Source organism: Barbatula barbatula, assembly GCF_947034865.1.
Source record: "Barbatula barbatula genome assembly, chromosome: 5".
NCBI classification, from domain to species: domain Eukaryota; kingdom Metazoa; phylum Chordata; class Actinopteri; order Cypriniformes; family Nemacheilidae; genus Barbatula; species Barbatula barbatula.
In genome coordinates, this window is record NC_136769.1 from 20,671,482 (window position 1) to 20,694,295 (window position 22,814).

At 38.8% G+C, this 22,814-nt stretch overlaps 1 protein-coding gene across 1 annotated transcript; it reads left to right on the plus strand.

Annotated features, from left to right (window-relative positions):
• The first annotated feature begins 11,765 nt into the window (after positions 1–11,765).
• Positions 11,766–18,296, plus strand: tnfsf18 (TNF superfamily member 18). The gene is made up of 3 exons (XM_079456339.1): positions 11,766–12,028; positions 16,402–16,465; positions 16,690–18,296. The coding sequence occupies exons 1-3, from the start codon at positions 11,804–11,806 to the stop codon at positions 17,058–17,060; spliced, it is 660 nt and encodes a 219-aa protein (XP_079312465.1). The 5' UTR covers positions 11,766–11,803; the 3' UTR covers positions 17,061–18,296.
• Positions 18,297–22,814: the final 4,518 nt, after the last annotated feature.

Below are 22,814 nucleotides of genomic sequence, written 5' to 3' on the forward strand. Positions count from 1 at the left end.
GAGCGGCCGAACGTGCAACGCGTCTAATTGTAGTGTGTTAAACAAGTGTACACTGGATAGTGGCTAAATAGTGAATGCTGTCTGTAGGTTGCTCACAAGGTTTTGTCCTTTCTCTCCAGTGGCCCCATCTGTTTTTTAATGAATCTTAACAATGGCTCGCCTCTCCATGTTACGTGTATATATGTATATCAGATCACTCATCACTCATAGGCCTATATATCAGATGAGTGACGTCAGATGAGATCGTATATATATATATATATGCATTATAAAGAAAGACCATGCACAAAGTCTGGCACTTTGCTATGATAAGTAAACAATGAACTTTAATGTTTTCTATTTGTGTGCAGTCTAAGACCAGAGGATGTACATTTCATATCTCAATAATACTAGAAACTAAGAATCTGTAAAACGTCAGATGAGATCGTAGATCAGTCTGTCTGTGGGGTTTCTTCTTGAGGACCCTTGTGTGAAGTTTTTCAAGTGTCCCTTTGGAGAGCTGGGAAATGTTGCCATCTGGTGACTTTTTTGAACATTGACAATTTCCATCTAATCCAAGAGTTTTCTTTGTTGGGCAAGTTACTCTGAAAACGTAAGTAATAACTACTTACTAATAACATATTCAATAGTGTAACTGGATTACTGTACAAATGATTCTCAATGTAATTTCAATGTAACGTTCTGTATCCTATATATCAACCTTGATTCAAGCATAGTCATGAAACCGCTATTATAATTCATTTAAATAATTCATATAAAACGACATAAAGGAGTATTATTAACTGAGTATAACAAATGTGAGAATTATACATTAAAGCACAGATTTGAAAGTTTTTGATGTCAATTCCACTATTGCACACACACATATATTAGCCTACACACAGTATTTAGTTGAATTACATCAGAAGTAACTGTAACTCAAGTCCAGGAACAATTACAGTAGTCCCTTACTTAGAATGAAATTACATTTACCTTTAGGCATTTTGCAGACGCTTTTATCCAAAGCGACTTACATTGCATTATCTTATACATTTTACATAGGTATCTGCAATCTGGAGTCTCCGTGATGATGGTTGCTGGCAGGTATCCACATGTTTTGGGTAGTGGAGGCCACCTTGCATATGCAGTGGTTGTTGTGTCATGATGCAGAAAAATGAATTTCTGTCACTTGGGACGTCACATTTAGTTCCCGTCCAATCAGAATCGAGTCTGTAAATTATACTCAAGAACCAGATTAATAAAGAAAGCAATTATTTTAGGAGGCTTCTTTCTGATGAACCACTTAATCGCAAATGGGATTAAAAGCATTTTGTTTACAATTTGTGAAACCAGTTTAGTGATCCAGTCACAACAGTTCTGGAGCTTTCAGCTTACTGACTCATGTGACTTTGAAACCTACTTGTAAATGTAAATGTGCTTAAAACGGAGTGAATCGTATGTGTAGTCATATGGATGTATAATGCGATTTTTTAAAGTTTATTAATAAGGTATTTGTTCCCAAAACATTAGCTCGATATTATAATATAATGTCTGACAAATATCAAACATTACATATATGCTATTTCAAAGCAAAATAAAAAACATAAACATATGATTTATTAAAAAAGCTTAACCCAAATAAAAAAGCAATACCATATTGGATGCAGTAGCTGCCACCACAATCAGACAATAAATGCATCTTAATTGTCAAATATTCCAAATCCAACAATACTTATTCTTATTCTTAGTTACTTTAGAGATTCTCTTAACACGTGTTTCTGCTACACACTGTATGTCACAGCAATCACATCAGGTGTATACATCTTCTTTCACCTGTAGATGGAGACAAACAACCATCTGTTGCGTCTGTAATAAGTAGAGTCCCAGGCTTTCAAACAGCATATGACCATAATACTTTGCTTACTGTTTCTGCAGTATGTATCAGAATGCGTATTGATTGCAGATTTTCAGTATGCAGTGCAAGTGCAGAACATTTGTCAAACTGTAGTGCAATCTATGTGCTCAACTTGTTTTTCCCACACACTAAAAGTGGTTCTTGAGCATGTATGAAACCATTCACTCACTTGAAGCAGATTATCTGCAGTACACTCAGCTTGAAAGGATTTCCTAGTAAACTAAACAATTCTCTATAGACACGTCATGTAAAACTCACAGCTATTGTGTTTTATTGGAAAAACTCTGACATTTCAAATTCTCTCACTCATTTATCGATACCAACCCAGCTAAACTAAATCTTACTGCTGACTTGTACTGTACTGTAACTACGTAGTCTAATCATGGCAATATAGAAAAACGCTGCAACTTTGTGAAGGTGCTTGTCTGTTGTGGTAACACTGTGACAACGTTCAGGGATTGCAGTCTTTCTAATGGCTGGCATTCAATACAAGACAATACAGGAGTTTTTTAAACTAGACATCATTCACTCGCAGACTTTAAAGTTTCAGATAGAAACACGCTAACTGATCAAATCTGCAAACTGGCACAGACTTTCTGCATCAAGTCCAGACAGAAAATCTTGTTGGTTATGTACAAATCTGATTGTTTCAACTCAAAGTGTTGTGCCCCACTTTATGACAAACTACACTGCACACTAAACATGCAAAAGACACAAGACAGTAGTGTTTTACATTTGTCAAATCAATGTGTAGTGTGGCATATTGTTTGGCTGATCATTTGACACTTGTATGTGGAGTTATTATAAAAATACCCTTTCTACAGTCGTTTAAATAGTTTTTAATTCTTTTTCCAAACTGTGTGACTATTTGCATGTTGTGCTATAGATTAATGTTATGTTAATGTCAGTTGTCATGGAAAACTGTAAACAAAAACAATTCAGCTAGAAGTTTTGGTTTCTGTGTTTTGTTTTTGTCCTCTGTATTCCTTAGCCTGTGTTCCTTATTAGTTCATAAGTCTCTCACCTGATCCTGTTTCCCTGTTTATGTTCTCCATTCTATTTAGGGTGGCCATTTCCATAACACCAAAATGAGGACAATGCAGCATTTAGTGAGGCAAGAATAATTGCATAATGACACGCAACTACAATACAATTTTGTCCATCATATCGATGGTATCATGATACAGTGATTCTGAAATAGCCTACTCTATTCATTGCCAGACAATTTGATCTACGATACATCTTGATGTAGACCTATGTGTAACAGAAGAGGCAAAATAAGTGTTTGTTCACAGTATTTGTATTTATTCAAGACGGTCCTGATTCTGCTAGACACGATCAATCACCAGATACTGCTAGTAACCCTCTCATCCTTAGTAATCTCAGGCTCCCCTCTCGGCTGGTTCCAATCCTACCTCTCAGGCAGATCATTCAAGGTGTCATGGAGGGGCTCACTGTCCACTGCTCACCGTATGCTCACTGGGGTCCCTCAGGGATCGGTGCTTGGAACGCTGCTATTTCCATCTACATGACATCCTTAGGATCCATCATACGGGCACACGGCTTCTCGTATCACTGTTATGCTGATGACACCCAGATCTACATCTCGTTTCACCCAGACGATACCACTGTAGCAGCTGCAGACAGAAGACAGAACTACTCGTGTTTCCGGCACACCCCACGGTCCAACACGATCTCACCATCCAGCTTGGCAATTGGCAATATTTGATGAACCCTCTTCTCTCAACAGGTAGTGCTCTAGCTTTTGTTGAAACTAGTAACTTTGTATTAGCACCTATTGTACTATTGCTCTTTGTATGATATATCGCTTATTGCTCCCCGAACACTTTGTAAGTCGCTTTGGATAAAAGCGTCTGCTAAATGACTAAATGTAAACGTAAATTGTGATGTCTGCTTTAAAAACGGACTACTGAGATGTACCTGTCTTGCAAAGTGCCTGAAAACGAGCATACAAGAACAAGGTCCTGGCCTGCGCTTTGGCCCTGTCTCCCAGTGCCTTTACCAAGTTCACGGAGGCTGCTCTCACTCCCCTCAGGGAGCAGAGTGTGCGCATTCTCAACTACCTTGTATATGCACAGGAACCTTGTGCATCTCGACCGACTGGGCCTACGGGTAAACTGGGACAAGTGCAAGCTCTCCCCTGTACAGAGAACCTCGTATCTCGGCATGGAACTAGAATCTGTAACCATGACAGCGTGCCTTACAACCGAGCGTGCCCAGTCAATGCTGCGCTGCCTGACCTTGCTCAGGGAAGAGGAGCATCAAGTCCTGTTAGTTGCGCCCTATTGGCCCAACCAGACTTGGTTTCAGAGATGACACTTCTGACTACTCTCCCTGGACGGGAAAGGCACTGTCTGGCATTAAGCGGGTAGGGGATCTGCATCTCTCTGTGTCCAACGAGTGCCTAGACTTGGGGAGATCCCGGCCTGGCTTCCTCAAGTTCCCACCACTCTCTTCAGGGACCAGGTGGTGAACTTGCAGGTGCTCCCCCTGGGGAGGAAGACCCAACCCAACCACTGCCGTGTTGTGTCTAGTACACGCCATTGTGTCAGTCTCGACACAACGTCTCGTTCCATCCATAAGGGAACCGATGTTACAGTTAAGTTAAGTTAAGTTAAGTTAGGTAATTAATTTGTTTAGTTTTTAAAGTAGAAGCTACTTAACATAATACAATATGGTTGTTGGTGCAACGAAAAATTCTAGGTTATCATCAAAATAACTGTTTTCTTTATTAATCTGGTTCTTGAGTTTAATGCCGATTGGACGGGAACTAAATGTGACGTCCCAAGTGACAGAAATATCAGCATGTTGTATTGGGAAGTAGCCAAACAGGTGTTTACTGTAAGGACGGAGTCCCTTGTTTATCAGCTGGTGCGCATATTTTCAAGTGTAGGTGAAATTAAGGAAGCATCTGCAGTTACGACATAGGTCACATATGAGGAAGATCTACCTGTGTTGAATGCCACTGAGCAGGAACATTTTTACACTAGCCATTCACATGAGACCTTTAACAATTTCTTTTAAGTTGAGGAAGAACGAAAATTAACATTTATAACCCTGAAGCCAGAAGTTTACCTTAGAAGTAAACCATTACAGAAATTTACAAAGTACTTTTGTTGGTCAAGTTGCTGTAGCAGAGCTCAGCAGAACATAGCTCAGTATAGCATGCCAGAGATCAGGTAAACCTGACCAGAAAGTCTCTTTAGCGCCCCTTAATCCCATGCATGCGTGTGATGGGCAAACCTTTTAAAGGGGTTAATGTTAGATTGTGACACAAGGTTCCCTTTAAAAGCATGGCGTACTCCATTGAGATGGCAGTGTGAGGAAGAATCTTGTTTGTTACCAGAGAGGAGTCAACCAGTGTGACCTTGTATTTGGGCATTTAGTCCGGTTGAAATTGCTGAGTGATAGTTACTGTCTATAAAACACATGCCTGGGTTAGTGAGACAGTATGCGAGTTGTTTTCAGGAGCATCTTCAACATAAAAGGAATTTAAAAACAAGTTTTGCCACAGCAAGAAAAGTTTATTTTCTTCAGAGTTTTACATATCTTCAAAATCCTCACATTTTCTTCAAGTTTTTAACAATGTCTTATTCAATAAAATTTTATTTATATAGCGCTTTTCACAATTGGCATTGTTCAAAAGCAGCTTTACAGGGGAAAATGAAAAACACAAAAAAAGGGTAAAACACAGAACACGAATAGTTTAACTTGTTATAAAAAAGACCTAGTAAATAATATCTAATGTCAGCATCTCCTGTTGGTTTATTTAGCATATTCTTTATTAATTGAATGCTTTGCTGAAAATATGCGTCTTTAATCTAGATTTAAATTGGGCAAGTGTGTCTGATCCTCGAATAATATCAGGAAGGCTATTCCAGAGTTTAGGTGCTACGTATGAGAAAGCTCGACCCCCTTTGGTGGATTTAGTTATTCTAGGTGTTATTAAAAGTCGTGAGTTTTGAGATCTTAGAGAGCGTGATGGGTTGTAGTGTGATAGAAGCTCTGTTAGGTAGGTAGGGGCTAAACCCTTTAAGGCTTTATAAGTGATTAAAAGAACTTTAAAGTCAATACGATACTTAATGGGTAGCCAGTGAAGGGTTGATAAAATTGGGGTTACGTGATGGTATTTTCTGGACCTGGTTAGAACTCTGGCAGCTGCGTTCTGAACTAACTGTAGTTTGTTTATTGATGATGCAGGACAAACAGTAAGTAGCGCATTACAGTAGTCAAGTCTTGAGGTCATAAATGCATGAATAAGCTGCTCCGCGTCAGCAACACAGAATATTTCGTAACTTGGCAACATTTCTTAGGTGGAAAAAGGCTGTTTTTGTGACATTTGAGATGTGATTTCGAAATGACAGGTTGCTGTCTAATATAACACCTAGATCTTTTACTTATAATTAATTTGCATCTTCTAGTTTACACAGTAACAAGTATGACTTGGCTTGGAATAAATACTCATCTGTTGAACTGAAATATTTGCTTATAAAAATTAAGTGCATTTAATTTATTTAGATTTGACATATTTTCTTTACTTAGTTTAACTGAGCAATGACAACTCTGAATTTTAGAACGCGATTAAACTCAACATTTTCATTTAACTGTACTTAATGGTGTAAGTTACATGTGTGTATTGGCACTGCTCGTGCGCAGTTACACAGTAGGTGGAGTCCATCTGAATATGGAATGGCTTAATTTTCATTGTTAAACAATATAACAGTCATGTTAAGTGAGTTCCATGTTTACATTACATGATAGGACTGTGTTGAACTGCGATTTGCAAACTAACGTTAGCAACTGCAAATTGTTTTCATTTGTAGATGAGTTCATGTTGTTCTGTATATCATATGGACTAAATGGAGATTAAACATGAATTCCACAACTAGTAGTTTGCATTGGTAAGGTTAATTATCCATAACGTTACCAATTGTAAATATCTAGTTTATAAATAGCTTTTAGTGTTACTCTATGGCTTCAAAGTTAAAAGTATACATGTTGTATACAAAAAACGTTTATTTATTCTTAAATGTAATATCTATCAAATGTTGAAAGACTCAAACAAACACTGCTTTGTGCAATTTAAATTCTTATTTAAATTAAAGAACTCTATATTTTGTTGTATGGTTTATCAAACGATTGATAACTTTACACACAATATTTCAATTGAAGACCCCTCACTTACTTTTACAAAATGAAGATGCTTCTGATTCTTTAAAAAGCATGCACACTTGCAAGTAGGATTGTAATATAGTTTTCTTTCTCACAGAACTGTGCTTATGACAAACCCAATCACCTGTCGGAGAGAGACAGTGAAGTTTCTTAACACGTATTGCATTTGGAGGCTTCCAAAAGGGATTATTTTAAAAGACATTAATGGATGACCTTGGAAACCTTCCACATATGATATATGCTCTGTTATATGTCAAAAGAATATATGCCTGTAACAAATATTTTGTACAGTTATTACATGTGACCAGAAATGAATGTTTTGACTTACCTTATTGAAACGTTTCTATTTATGTCTATTGCATAATTTCCTGTTTTATACTTCTGTCACTACTTATTATATTAATATGTATTTGAAAAGCTGTGAAATATTTAAATTGTGCTATGGAAATGAATTTGAATTGAAGAGAATTTAATTTTACTTATTTTGTTAGCTTACTTCAATGTGCTTTCTAATATTTTCCTAGTATGAACACTAATATGTTAACGTAATTTATGATTTTGAGTCACCTGTAGATGTAAAGTTAGAGGTATATTACAAGTATTTCAAGTGAAAAATATTATCTACTAAATAGTCTGTTCATAAAAATACAAGCATACTTTAACAAGTAGTTACTAAGAATTCACCTTGAAGTGTACTTACAAATGAACTACAAGTATTGATCTTGTTTACTATCAGTATATCTGCAAGTTCACTTAAAGAAAGCTTACAAGCATACTTAGAAAGTCTAAAGTGCTTTAAAGTGTACTTCTATAAATGATAAATGTGCTACAAGTAATGAACAAGTATAGTCCCAGTACACGTAAAGTAAATGCATTAGCCAACATTAGCTAACAATTAACAAATATTGTTTTTCTGCATTTATTAATCCTTGTCAATGTTAGGTCATGTAAATACAGTTATTTATGTTAGTTCATGGTGCATTAGCGTCTCGGTTCCCTGATGGAGGGCACGAGATGTTGTGTTGAGAGACGGACTGGGGTTTGATCTTGAGAACCTATCATCTCCGAGAGGAATTTAAAAACGCCAATGGGCTTGGCGAATGGCACTTGCACACCGGTCTCCGCTAACATACGGGTATAAAAGGAAGATGGCGGCGGTCATTCATTCCCCCTTTGGGCTGAGGAACCAGAGAGGTATCTCCCGGTCGCTGCAGGGAACGGAGGTTACAGTCGTAACCGAGATGTTCCCCTTCAGGTTTCTCGACGTTGTCTTGAGAGACAGTCTGGGGATCTATCTCTACACGCCATGGCGCTGAGCCGTATCACAACCTCAAGCGGAGGGACACTGATTAGACTAGCAAGTCACAAATGAGCGCTATTGCAAGACGTTATCTTCCAGTGGAATTAGTAAAGGTCATACGGAGAAGCCTGTACTGACGGTCATCACGGACAGTGGCGTACGCCTCTAGTAGTGAGGTGCTGTCCGGAGCCGAATACTGGGAAAGCACTGCTCTCCTCATTGAAGAGTGTGTTACGGAGGCCACATCCTACCACAAGGGGGAGATTACATGTGGAGACACTAACATGGTCTAAACAGTGGGGAGAAGAACTTGTGAGAAATGTGTCAGGCCGAGTAGGTGGGACAATCACCAGCGGGGAGATCACAGATTCACCAATAGGGAAATCATGAGTGAGGAATTCAACACACGGGACGACCCTGCAGGGTAGTGTATGGGGCAATAGTCCCAATCAGGGGGACTCTACCAATACTGGACTCGTTTCCAACAGACTGCTCTGGCCAGTCTGTTTACAAAATGCCAATGCTAAGTGATGGATGGATGCCTGTACTGTGCACTGAGAGGGGGAAAGTAGAGAGGCAAAATAGCGTGCTAGACTCACCTGAAAAGGGGAGAAGGCACTTTCGCAGGCGTACACCCAAACCTATACGCTAGATTTGGTGCCCTTCCTGTACGCCGGTAGTGCTTAGGACATGGGCTGACACTGGTTCCACTCGGAGGTTTTAAAACCTTGCAAAGGTACTGGGCGTAGCCCAACCCACAGCGTTACAGATGTCTGCCAGAGAGACGCCCTGCACCAGTGCCCACAAGGGGACTATACTCCGTGTGGACTCTCACTTAGGACTGGTAATGGCATCCACAATCCAGTGCGCCTACCTCTGTTTGGAGACAGCCCTCCCCAGGTGCGGTCCCCCATAACAAACAAAGAGCGTTTCAGAGCTTCTAAGGCTCTGCGTGCGGTCCAGATAGAGGTGCAGCACGCGTACTGGACACAACACATTGGAGGTTGGGTCTTCCTCCCCATATATAATATCGATAAACGGGACATAACTGCAAAATTGAGCTTGGTTGGGTGTTTTTTCACTTTACATTTTGTATATTCTGATGGATGTGAACTATTCAGTGTAAGTCAGAATGGAATCTGTTTTGCACAGGTGTTTTGAATCCATCAAAAAGTTGAAATTGTGGTGACCCACAAGTAAAGGAAGAGACATTCACCAAGGGACTTGTGTTTTGTTGGTTCCGGGTTCACCGGTGTTGCTCTGACATGCTGTTCTTTTATTTATTGTTTAAGTGGAGAGTAAAGTTGACTCTTGTCTCCTCATTTATTGCACTCCACAAAATTATATTTATAGAGGGTTTTGTGGTGATGTCTATATTACCAGAAAAATGCAATTTACACGCATTTCAATTTACAAGTAGAAATCCGTGCTGAGTTGTTCTAATATAACACTTTAAGACAGTCTCTCACTTCTAAATCCTCCCAGGTGCTTAACTATTTTAAAGCACATTTTATTGACCACAGCTATCGAAGTAGTGATATGATTCATAATTTTATGAGCTGTAGAGACAGAACGATCACTTGATGGAAATTGTGTAGGAGAGAGCAAGGCCACTGACGGACACCACATTATTTTCCCATCCTATCCCCGCACATCTCTGATGGTGCTAAACTTCATCAGAACAACCCACACGAGTGACCCATCGCCCTGATCGTCTAATAAAAGTCACTGGATTACCTAATGTTTTACATGTACATGTGCGTCTGTTTAATTTCCTTCTGGTTAAACAAATGAACACGGTGTTTCTTCTTTTGCTCTCCTCTTTGACAGGTGTATTATCTCGCTCAGTGCTTGGTAAAGTTAAACTCGGGAAAATCTCTTGTGGCTATGGAAAGTGTTGCTATTTCGTCTTCCTCTTGTTGTGGTTGATTGTTTTGCTGCAGGTGTTTGTTCTAAGGTATTCTGTCTGGTTGATGACAAATAGCAAGAGTCCTTTTATTTAGGCCTTGAGCATCTGCTTCGGTTTCAAAACTTTCGCAGATACACTACAAGCTGGAGGTCATAGTATTCATTGATTCATTGCCATCATTAAAAAAGAAAGGGTTTTAGTTTGTTTGCATTGATTAAATTGTTACTGTTCACATCATATTGATAGATTCCTTTGTGTAAAGGTATTGTAAAATGCATTGTTAGATGTTATAGAGAAGCAGGGTTCTGTGAAAACCAGCCTGAGAGATAACAAGCATCAAAGTCTAATTATAACCATAAATCTTATTGTGATTTTAGTCTTTGACGTGGTCTTACTCGGTCAAAATGAAACACATTGAGGTTATATTTTCACAGAATGGTCTTTAAATGACGTCATGCTTTTATAAAGCAAGTAATAATTAGCAAAGAAATTACTTTAGCTAAGTTTTCACATTTTTATAATCTTTGTTATGATTCCAGGCAACAAATAAGTGTTAAATACAACTGTTGTTAGTACACAAGACATTTGCATTATTTTAGGGGAAGAAAATATATATACTCTAAAAATACTGAAACCCAACTGCTGGGTAAACTAACCCAGGAAATGCTTGTATTTGACCCAACAATGGATTAAAAAACCCAGCATTTAAGGGTAAAACAACCCAGCGTAGGTTAATTTACAACACGATGGTTGAATTCATCCTTTTTGACCCAACACTCTGAAAAATGTTGTGTTATTTGAACCCATCGTTGGGTCAAAAATGGACAAACGCCACAGGGTTATTTTAAACCCAACAATCCAGCATATTGGATTGAAACGAACCAGCACAGGTTAATTTAGAACCGAAAGGTGGGTTTGTCCATTTCTGACGCAATATTGAATAAGCTACACCAAATATTGTACACTTTGGCCTTTCCTAGTGTTCTTATTCAAGTACAGGCAAAATAAAGAAATGAACAATATGATTGTTTAATGCAGAACTCCTATTGTGAACATGTCAGAACATGCTCACGTAAGCCATCGATCAGTTTAAGGCACAAAACAGAAACCAATGACTCTAAAACGACAACAAAGTAAACATTTTAGTACGTCACATGTGGTCTAGCACTCGGATATAAAAACTCCCATCAGTCTATTCTAAGACACTTGCTTCCCTTCTAACAGCGAGTAGGAGGGCCTGTCCCTTACCCTTACGAGAGGTATCGCATTGCACGTCGCCCGTGCTGGAGGGGAAAGTACACTACAGCACTCCTCCTGGACATCTGCTGAGAAAACTGAACAGGAACACAAACGCTCATCTACGCTCATCAAACAGGAAGTTTGACACATTCTGAGGTTTTCTACAGGCCAACCAGAACAAGAAGTGGGGAGGGGGCCCGACGTAAAGACCGTCAATCCCAGCCTCGCAGTAGTCACTTCGCTCGAGTCGCAGAGGCTGTTGGCCAGAATGTCTCTATCTCCTGAATGTTGTGATGAAAAGACAGGCAACAGGGATGGTGGTGCTTTGGCCCGGCAGAAGAGGCTGATCTACGGTTTGTTCATTTGGTCCACCCTGCTGACTCTGGGTCTCGCCGCGTGTGTAGTGTTCCAGTTCTTCAAGGGAGCATCACTGGATTTTGGCAAACATGAGAAACTGTCAATGTCTGCTTCTTCAACACCTTCTTCTGTCACGGTGAGTAGATAAAACAGACAGCCTTGGGTGTTCGCACACGCTAGAGATGAATAGTTTAACATGAGATATTAGCAGTATTGGTGGGATACAGTGAGACCACAGCGACTGGATGACTCAGGACCGCAGAAAATGTGTAATCACAACAGACTCGATATTGACAGATAGCACCAGTTACAAATGTGAACGAACTCCAAGGAACTGCAATACAAAATAATGCTGTGAAGAAGATAAAGGAATGTGAATAAATCAGTTTCATACAAAATATAATGGTATAAAGTGTGTATGTCACATGAATATAGTGTGCGTCAATTTGTGTGTTTTTTATATTTTTACACTACTCTATGTGAAAAATAGCTTTTAGTGTCATTCTCAATACTATATTACAGTATATGACCATTTCAACCATTTGTTTAACACTGACCTGTGTATTGTACATGGTGGGATGTTTTAAACATGAGGGGGCTGAAAATGTACTGCAAGATACTTATATGAAAAAATGTAATAACAAAATAATTGATATTCAAACACATTAGTGATGTCTATGACCTATTTATAACATTTGGTTAACATTTTAATAAACAAATCAGATACACAATCTAATTATTAAAGTACTTTTAATATATAATCATGTTAATGTAAAGACGATCAAACAAATCAATGCAGTTAATATTGGGAATCTTTGGGTTGGCATGGGACTCTTGTCATGGGTTTAGATGTGTTCTCTGTGATTTATGTAAGAGAAACATTCATCAGAATTCAGACAGTCCATAAACCTTCTGTACATACACTGCATCTACATTCACATGTTCACACTGCATGTGTTGATAGTCATGCGTGGCACATGTCAGAACATGTTCAGACTACTCACTCACCGAGAACAAGTGAGGGAAAAAGTCAAAAAGACTGAAACTATCTATGGCATATATGGTTAGTGAAGATCTGCTTTTTGTTTTTTTGAGTCATACTTTTGTCGTGTGTTATGAAACTCAGTTTCTGGAGTAGTCTGAGGTCTAAAGCTATAAGGATTTATTGGGTTTTGGTCGAAGAGCAGAATGTCATTGTGTTGAAAAAATGAACTGGTGGTTTTGTTCAAAAGTAACACCTTTGTGATATGAGAACAATACGTTCTGAAACCATACTTTCTCCATACCACCATACAACGTTGTTGTTATTTTCAAACTCAAAGACTAACCATAGACATCATGACATCATTCCACTTAGGGGAAATGCCATTCCACTCCGCGCAATATTGTTTTTTGTTCAGTTTCACCAGTAGCAGCGTTTCAGCAAAACCTGGGCTATGGCAAAATTTCCTCTGGCCATACAAAAACGACATATCAAAGCAGGGCTGGACTAGGACAAAAAAAGGGCCCTGGCATTTTTACTCAGACCGGCCCACCACAATGGGTCGGACACAACCAACCAGTACACCATCCTTGCGGTCCCTGTAGATATGCAAATCGACTGTTCCATTCTCCCAAAAACCTGCAAAGCTGAGAACTAAGTGCCATGGACCAGTGTACCAGTGCAAGTGGACCAGTGTACTCACTCTCTCTTGACTGACTCCCTGGTGATAGACCTATACCTACTTGTGGTGTGATTCGCGCAAATTGAGCGTTAGTAAGGGAAGCCAAACAATACAATAGTGGGATGAGACAGCGGGTATTACAGAGCTCGCGCCGCGCTGACATGTCATCTGCACGATTCAATTTCCTATCGCCAACCGATGGGCAGCTTGGCACCAACCAATCCGCTGCACTGACCACTTAACACATATAAAATGTTCATTTGGCGCCACTCATTTACATTTTACCCATAAACCTCTGCTATTATTAACATAAATAGTTGAGGTAAAATGGCTAGGCGCAAAACGTACTACAATAATAAAATTAATTACCTGAACATGATAACTGTCCTATATAATTTCCAGGAGGTTGGCGTGCTCCTCAAGACTACGATATTGGAAGTCATTGAAGTTTCTGCTTTGTACAGGTCTTTCCGTAGCCTCTATAGTATAGAGTCTATACATATGTGCAGTTCTTCAAAGTATTGATGCAAAACACTACCGTTTACTTGTACACTATTAAAGATAATAATAAAAAAATATTATGCATTTCATCCTGATTTCCTTTCCTTCTGTAGGGAAAAACTGATAGACTTGTGTAAATGTAAACAAATGTAAATGTTTTTAAGGAATGAGGGGTTTCTTTATTGTACATTTGAGTGTACGGTTTGCGCTGTTTCAATAACGTGTGCGCTGACGAGGAGTCGGCTGTCTGAGCGATTGAATCGTGCAGATGACATGTCAGCGTGGCGCGAGCTCTGTAATACCTGCTGTCTCGTCCAACTTTTGGATTATTTGGCTTCCCATAGTTCGCACGAGTAGAAAAATCTGAATTTTGGCGAAAATTCGAACCAAATTTACGAACCAGGAGCTTGCTCTAGTAGGGACGTGATTATGACATAGCGAGCGGAGGCAGGAATCCGATACAACAATGAAGGACTGCGCCTCTGAAGGATTTGATGGACCTACGTCGAGTCTACGTCGTTCTTCAGCCTTCCATAGCACATAATGCGCAGCTATCCTCTCAACTAAATCCATGTCCGCCATTTCGCAATTAGACGGGTGCCGCCTGACAGAAGCCCCTCCATGACGTGAATGAAGCGAGTAAAAGCAAAATGTTCAAGCGTCCAACTAGACGCTAATAGCACGATTTACTGCATTTGGTGTGAACACTCTATAAGACACTGACTGCATCTGACACGAGAAACTGGGGGGGGGTGGAGTCTGTTAAGAGATGATTGGGCCAGCCCAGTGTCAGTATGGAAAATGAACCAATGGGCCGCTGTCCCTGCTTTATGGGCCGGTCGTTGGCCGATTAAAACAATATTATATTTGCCCGGTATGCCAGATTACCAGTCCAGCACTGTTCCAAAGTAACGGAAACATAAATTATATCACATCATATCTAACGTTAAACAAAACGTGTACAAGAATCCATTAAACTGAACGCAAAGACTTTCAGGTAACAAACTCTAAACAGATATTGTTTAAAATGTGCTTTTTAAAGCTGTAGTTTCTGCAGCAAGTGTCGACTCCAAAAAAATATCTACTAAACCATCTGCCATTTATCCTGTGTGTGACCATCGCTTCAAACCCACAGCCAGATGTTGGCATAACAACTAGCAAAAACAACATTAATCGGGTTCGTGCAACAAAAAATGAAATTAACAGCAAACAGGATTCAAACATGTCTTCCCTTGTCGCAGTAAAGTTTATTGCATAAGTAGCAGCAAGGTTGAAGCAGTGCAAAATCCGAGACAAGTTCATCCAAATGAAAACACTGATAATCCAAAAAGACGCGCGGATATTTTGTCCAATGAACTGCGACTGCGCAACACTGACACGTGGAGTTCCTTTTTTTCTATTATTCACAGATAAAGTGACAGATATTATTCATCTGGCAATTTTTAAAACATCTGGCTCGAGCAGATGAGATTGTTATGCGACTGAGATTGTTATTAAAAATAATAAAGATAATAAAGACCTCCCTTCTACCCCTTACCTTACCATAGCCTTTATTATTAAACACCTGTTTACGGCATTAATAAATAGTTTTTTCAGTTTTTTACTACTTATATAACTTTTAGGGATTTTACCATGTTCTAACATTGTATAACTGAAAATCTATTTGTAAACCCTGCAATATCTTTGAAACCATCTCAATGAATTGGATGCAAACGTGTTGTGTTGACTAATATTTTTAAGATGAAGTAACTCACAATTTAAGGCAAGCAGGTAACTTATTTTCTTAAGTTGAAACAAGCGTTGTTAAAGTCCCTGTGAAATAAAATGTAACAATTTATTTTTTTTCCTAAAATCTGCTTCGGCAGAGCATCTGTTAACTCCTCCCCTCCAACTATCTGTCTGTTCTTTTTCAAAATGCAATTTCTGTTTTATTAAATCCAATACATTTGCAAACGAAAGCCACAGCCACTATTTTTCTTGTGGGAAATACATCGGAATACGGAAGTAAAAAACGATCACAATTTCCAGTTCAGAGGGACTTTAAGCACCAACTAATATCAACTTAGCAATTGGTCAGGACCACTGTGAATCTGCTTACGAATCGCAACCACTTACAAACACACTTGACAACACCCTACCATCTGCTTTTGTTTCCTTGTCTGTGTATCTTTCTAGCAAATTCTTCATTCTGTTCTGTATATACTGTAAATTATTGATGGTTAACTTTCAACTCTTTGTTTAGCCATCGCATTTTTTAAAGTCAAGTCAACTTTATTTATATAGCGCTTTTTACAATGTTTCATTGTTCATTGATGAAGCTCTGCTCTTCTCTCTTTCACGACAGGCTCACAGAAGCACCACCCAATCTTCTGATCTCACACACAAACTAATAATATTTGATCCAGCAAGTAAGTTCACGTTTTGATTTTTCAGACCGTTAAGCACATCTTAATGTTTCTTCAGACTTGCTAAACCTGCTCTGCATGTGAATGAAATAATTAAAATACGTTTCAGATTAAATTCCAGTTGTTTCTCTTAAAATGTATTATGTGTATTCTTATGTATTAAATATGTATGTACAAACATATTTAAAATGCATTATAGAAATCCAAGAATTTCAATTATCTTGTAGACCTTCTTCAAGGGGATCCAGAAATGGTGAACCAACTCAAGTGGCAAACAAATTTTAATCCTGGTTTCATCACTGGAACGGAACGGCTGACCTTTGACCAGGATGGTCTGTATTTTCTGTACCTGCAGGTCACCCTCGAGTCGAAAGAGATTAGGAATGTGACCGTGGAAGTGACAATCATCAAGCAATCGTCTCATAAACCCATGTTGTTCAGTCAAATCAGTCAAACCAAACCCTCAACTGGTTTGATGGCTAAAGGATTTGCCGTGAGTAAAGGAGATGTCCTAACTGTCCAATGCAAACCTGCAGCCAAAATCAAAAGAACTCCCACAGAAACGTACCTGGGTGTCATTCAGATAGAGTCATCCTGAATCTAATCCTGAAGGAGCACTTTTATAAGACTGTAACGTAAATCGATGACAGTATGAATGTGGACAGTACGCTGGGAAGCACTGAAATACACTGGAATGATCAGACAACAGATAACATTTCCCCTCCGTCTTTATTGCACTATATATATTCCTATCTGTGGACACCGTGTATTGTGTCGCTCTTCATCGGAAAGGGCAAAAAATGGACAAGAAGGAGCAGGACTGTAATGGTTCCTATGAAAGATTGGGACCCTTTTGTTGATCACTATGTGAATATTTATGACGCAGTTGCACGCCGGGAATATCAATATACTTCCCTTTACATTAAATGAATTGAAGCTTTGGCCAACGAAGATGCTCAGCTGGCATACTAACATGAATCACTGAAACTGCAGTGTATGTAGTGAATGTGTATCAGTGTGATTGTTCTATTTTGTTGTATTTATCTTTATTTATACCATTAATGAAACGATGGTCTCAAGGGGATCTGACAATGGAGCCTTTGAAATGTATGAACGCCATTACATTATAAAACAAAAATTTGAGGAGGGACTTTTATTTTTAAAATACGCTCGCTTGTGAGAGACGTTTTTGTTTGTCCCTGTTGTTGTCTTTGACCAAAGCGTAACTTTAAAGAAGAAAGCAAAAAACAAAACAAAGGAATACTGGCGGTTAAAAGGCGATCTGGATGTAAAACATAGATATATTATTAAACATTTAACTGTCGGGTTTTTTTCGGGTTTATTCGTATGTCTCTTTACAATAAGCTTCCTAAAGGGTGTTGGACTGTATGGTAAATATTATTTAACTTCAACAGAACACAGTTGTGGCATCTGTAGAAACTTGAGGGAAATTGACTTAAAGAATAATCTTGGGAGTCGGGACCAAGGTTGCAAAATGGCTCAGGAAAAAAAGACAAACCTTAAAGCTCTAGCATTGGTTTTCAGATCGGTTTGCAACGCACTTCCATTCATACCTTGCATGTGTCTTATGCTTACGTATTTTGAAGTTGCTGTATGTGTCTCAGTTGTTTCGTTCTTAGTGTTTTGTTCTCAAGACTGAATATTCATCTCTTGACTAAAGTTACTCATTCTGTGTGTTTTTGGTATGATGTCATTTATGAGATCCGTCAGTTTTTCTTTTCTTCCTGCAATTCCTACAGTGAGTAAATAAGTGCCTTAAACCTCAGTTTTGGACATTAAATGTTTTTTATTCAAAATAAATATGACGCCCCCCAAACAAGTGAGTTTTATTGAGGCCTATTTACTGAAATTGAAGTCTTTATTCACCGATGATCTTCACCTCCTTCACCTGGAACATTTATATGATTGTCTTTTATTACACGTTTGTGGGTCTGAAATCTGACACAAATGCAAAAATATATCTATTCCTTTAACTGTGTGATGATTCATTTATACTAATAGTAGACTTGGGTAATATTTGTGTGCGAACGCTACAGATAAGACTATGAGTCTTTCCATCAAGGTGGGAGTGAGGAGGCAGAGACACAAATACATGACAGTGACTCATTTCCATAAATCTGCATCTTTCTTTAGCTGTGGGTTTAAACACTGACACAAGTTTCATGAACTATTTCACCTTTTACAGTTTTTATACTACGTTTTTTCTTCACTGAATTATTGCAATGTGCAAAGTGTATCACATTTAGTCAATTTCAAAACGTATTACATTCATGGTAAGCAGAAAGACAAATCCCACCTCTCGTCGTTCTGTGTCGCACGACATGTTGTGATGAGTCAATCACAAGACCCCCATTCAATACAGAAAGTGAAAGAGTGTGTAAGCGTCTTTCGCTCTCACCATAACATCACTCAGCATTATTGTATGTTTGAGTTCCTTATGAATCAGTCAAGACCACCGACAGAAGACCACCAGCCTCATTCATCTTCTCACAGCACAGTTTACTAAGCCTGAATTTCAAATAATACTTTTGCAGAATGTGTCTTCATCATATACAGGTCCTGAATAATTTGATGTAGGTTTGCTGAATCATTTACATTAACTTGCTTATGGCATAGGCTAATTTTCCAGTGATACACTTGTTGTTGCTTTTGTATCCGTATGTAAAGAAATCAGGTTTAAAATGACAGGAATCTTCGATTTAAAGTGCCGACCTTAATAGATAAGATATTGTCTGGTAAACTGGTAAGATAAGCTCTTGAAAGCATAGGCCTACGGCCTAGCCGTTTGACATATATCATCAACATTTATGAGACTTTATGATAGAAAAATGTTTTAAGAATAGTGGCAAAACAAAACTGTGCGACAAGGATCCTTTAGTAAATGGGTAGTTGACCATCTGTACATGTCTCCTATGGTGTGGTAGCTCCATAGTTTCAGATGATAATGAATATTAAAACCATTCTCGATCTGTGTCAAAGGCCTGCGGTAGGCGAAAAACTCCGTACAGGGTTTATTGAAGTCTAGTATTGTCTACACAGCTAAAAATCAACAATGGACCAAATGAAGGCGTATGAAACACACGTCTTTAATTACAAGTCTTTTAATTAATGATTTATTTGTTGATCATTTTAGTTTTTACAGGGTATCCAGAGGCCTTGTATAGGCTTTGGAACCAATATATTAAACATAGATAAACACTTGTTTTCCTTGTTCTCGTAGTCAAGGGCCCCTGGACACTGGCCCGGTCAGTAATCCATGCCTGACCGGGACGTGTGTGAATAAAAGCAGCCGGCTGGGACTTGCTCAAAAATGATTTGTGAATGCCATTTTTAAATCAACAAACTGAATGAACCGCCAGCTCATATATGTTTGACGTCATGAAGTAATTGACGTCAAGAAGAGTCTTCAAGCCTACGCTAAAAATGCAAGATAACCGAGCAACCACCGAGCAACTATCCCGTCTCGTCTCTCCACCAGAGTGGGTGTTCTTTTTCTTTTCCAGTGGCTGTTTTTCCTCAATCAGAAGGGACTAATCATTATCAGCCTCATATTAGACATCTTCAGGTCCATGATGCTAATTTCACAGCCCACTCCTATCAGAATCAGACACTCTCCACCTCCGCAGGACAGGGAAAATAGCACAGAAGCAGAAAACGGCATTTCCACTCGGCTGTACGTCGGAAATAGGGAGCCCGTGGTGGCTTTCATACTGAGGGCAATCCTCCTTTCATAAGTAATTTGCTGCTCGGTTTCCTTTACAAATTACACACATCTCTTTACTAACCGTGTTCTGCTTTTAACTGTGTCGGTTTTCTGTAGCTGAAAATGAAATCGAGACATGCTAATTTGATATTCGTATGCTGCGGTGTACAGAGGAAAACATCTCTCAAAAAACTCCCACATCACACATTTCATGTGCCTTTTCGCCACAAAAAATGTGTTTTAGCTAAACTAAAAAACTAAAACGATTGACAGGTCCGGTCTTTCAGCAGCAGGGGGCAGTATTTAACTTACTGCTGCTTTTATTAATGCAAACAGGCTCGCTCATGGGGCCTTTAATACATGGACAGAGCAATCCATTAGAAGATGTGTTGCCTGCAAAACTAATAATTTCTTCACATTTGAATGGCTATCAATCAATAAAGATGTGTTGTGTGCATTTTAGTGTAAAATTGAATTAAAGGCTTAATTTGACCCCTTGAATGTGCACAGTGGGTCTTCTGTGATGAAATTATTAAAAATAAATGTATGACTCATAATCAATCTGTACATCTAGATGAAGCAAAACATACCGGAAGTTGAAATCTAATAATTTTCTACAGAATGGAAAAATCGCTGAAGGGAAATATTTTGACAAATGATGAAAACATTTATGTTTTATAACATCAGCTTGCGTTTTAACCAGAGTCTTCAAATCAGCATTTCTCTTCTTCATTTTTAGCACAGCCTATGTGAACAGAAATTTCTTTACACACTTTTGAGCTACAGTACTATATGGTGGAAATTGAAAGGGAAATCCACCGAAATATAAGTGTTACTTTTGGTTTTACCCAACCACGACAGGATAAAGACTGAAGAAACGAATGTGAACATTGATCGATAAAATCAGATTTTCTACGAATCAGCTTTACATGACACACAAAATATGAACTCAATCACCAGAATGTCTTTTTATTGAACATTTTCTACAGGAATTGACTCCATATGTTACCCACCCGTGGTATGAAACAAGCATTTCACACAAACCCAAAAAGTTATCTATGTAAACTCATTTCCATCCAAACAGCACATCAGGATATCTCTGAGCGGCATCATGGGATGCTTTTTAACAGAGAATCCCATGATGCATCTAATCACATGTATGTATATAACACTTTGAGCAATCGAAATGCTTTCAAGACCACGTGCAGCAGATTCAATTTGTTGAAGTGAAGACCCTCTTTGGCCCTACCATTTCACTATGAACATGATAAATGGCCCGTATGCAGCGTGCCGCTTGGAATCTTCCATCAAGCTCGTCTGGTCTGAGTCAGCGAAACAGCCGTCCCTGTACCTTTGCCCCCGCTCCCGTCCCCCACCCCCACTTCCTGCTCAGTTTCTAACATACAACAGCTCTGGTAAGAATGCACCAGCGTGTGGGAGTTCACAGAGACCCGCTTCTCAGAATAACACACAAAATAAAACCAGCGTTTCTACTCGAGAAACACACGGCCTGATAAAAGCTGGCGTACGAGCATGTGTGCGTGCAACTGGCAGAGGAAAAAATCTAAATGATTTAACTGATGTAAGTTTTTAAGATGTTTGTAGTGGCGCACCGCACTCTTTTGTCCTCCCACGCATTCACAAAGTTTACAAAGACAAGTGACTCACACATCTTCTCATCAAGAAGATCGGAGGATAACATGAGTCAGAGAAAAATGTGCATTGAAAGTAATTATAATGGTAAATCAAATCAAAACCGTGCGAGTTGAGCAATGTTCATCTGTTAAAGTCACGGTGAATGTAAATAAGGTCAAACCGCAGAACTGCAGATGATCCGCTCAATTGAGTAAATGAAAACATGTCAGCGGTTAAATCACAAGAATGAAATGACTTGGAACACACTGACGTGTTAAAAAGCTTAACAGTTTATACAAACATGTTTATTCTGTCAACATTCATTTAAAAAATGCTCAATTACCGTAAAGTGACGAGGAAATATTCCCTGTTGAAAAAAACAGCCTATGCTGCTTAGGTTTTGACCCATGGTAGCTGGTTTAAGATGGATTAAGCTGGTTTGAGCTGGTTTAAGATGGTTTGCGCTGGTTTGAGCTGGTTTAAGATGGTCATGTGCCTAAACAACCAGGACACGTTTAAACCAGCATGACCATTTTAAACCATCATAAACCAGCATGACCAGCTTGAACCAGCTACCAGGGGTATAAAACGTGTTTTTTTCAACAGAATATTAACAAATAAACAGTCATTGCCTAAAATATATATTTTTAAAGATCTTGACGCTAAGTTTTCTATCAAACAAAAGGAAAAAAATCTAATATTCCAAACTTCGGAAACTTCATAAAATGTTTTGGTTATGCCGCCATGTGAAATCCAACTCTTTTTGGAGTTCCTGCAACCCCGTCAGCTGTAAAAACTGCACACAAGTCATGCGGAGTGTTTGGAGGGTGACCACTGTAAACTGTCATTGTTTAGAAAACAGCTGCATAATGCTTTTGCCAAAATTCTCCTTGTGTATTTCACAGAGGGAAAACATTTTAGATGCACCGATTAAAAATTTCTACACCGATATGAATATTGCTTAGTTTTTCATTGTTATTAATTCATATAATG

Bases quoted from the DNA above. Each gene is read 5' to 3' on its own strand.
- tnfsf18 (XM_079456339.1), top strand. From the start codon at position 11,804: ATGTCTCTATCTCCTGAATGTTGTGATGAAAAGACAGGCAACAGGGAT. The intron at 12,029-16,401 runs GTGAGTAGATAA...CTTTCACGACAG, and splicing joins CAACACCTTCTTCTGTCACG to GCTCACAGAAGCACCACCCA. The intron at 16,466-16,689 runs GTAAGTTCACGT...ATTATCTTGTAG, and splicing joins AATAATATTTGATCCAGCAA to ACCTTCTTCAAGGGGATCCA.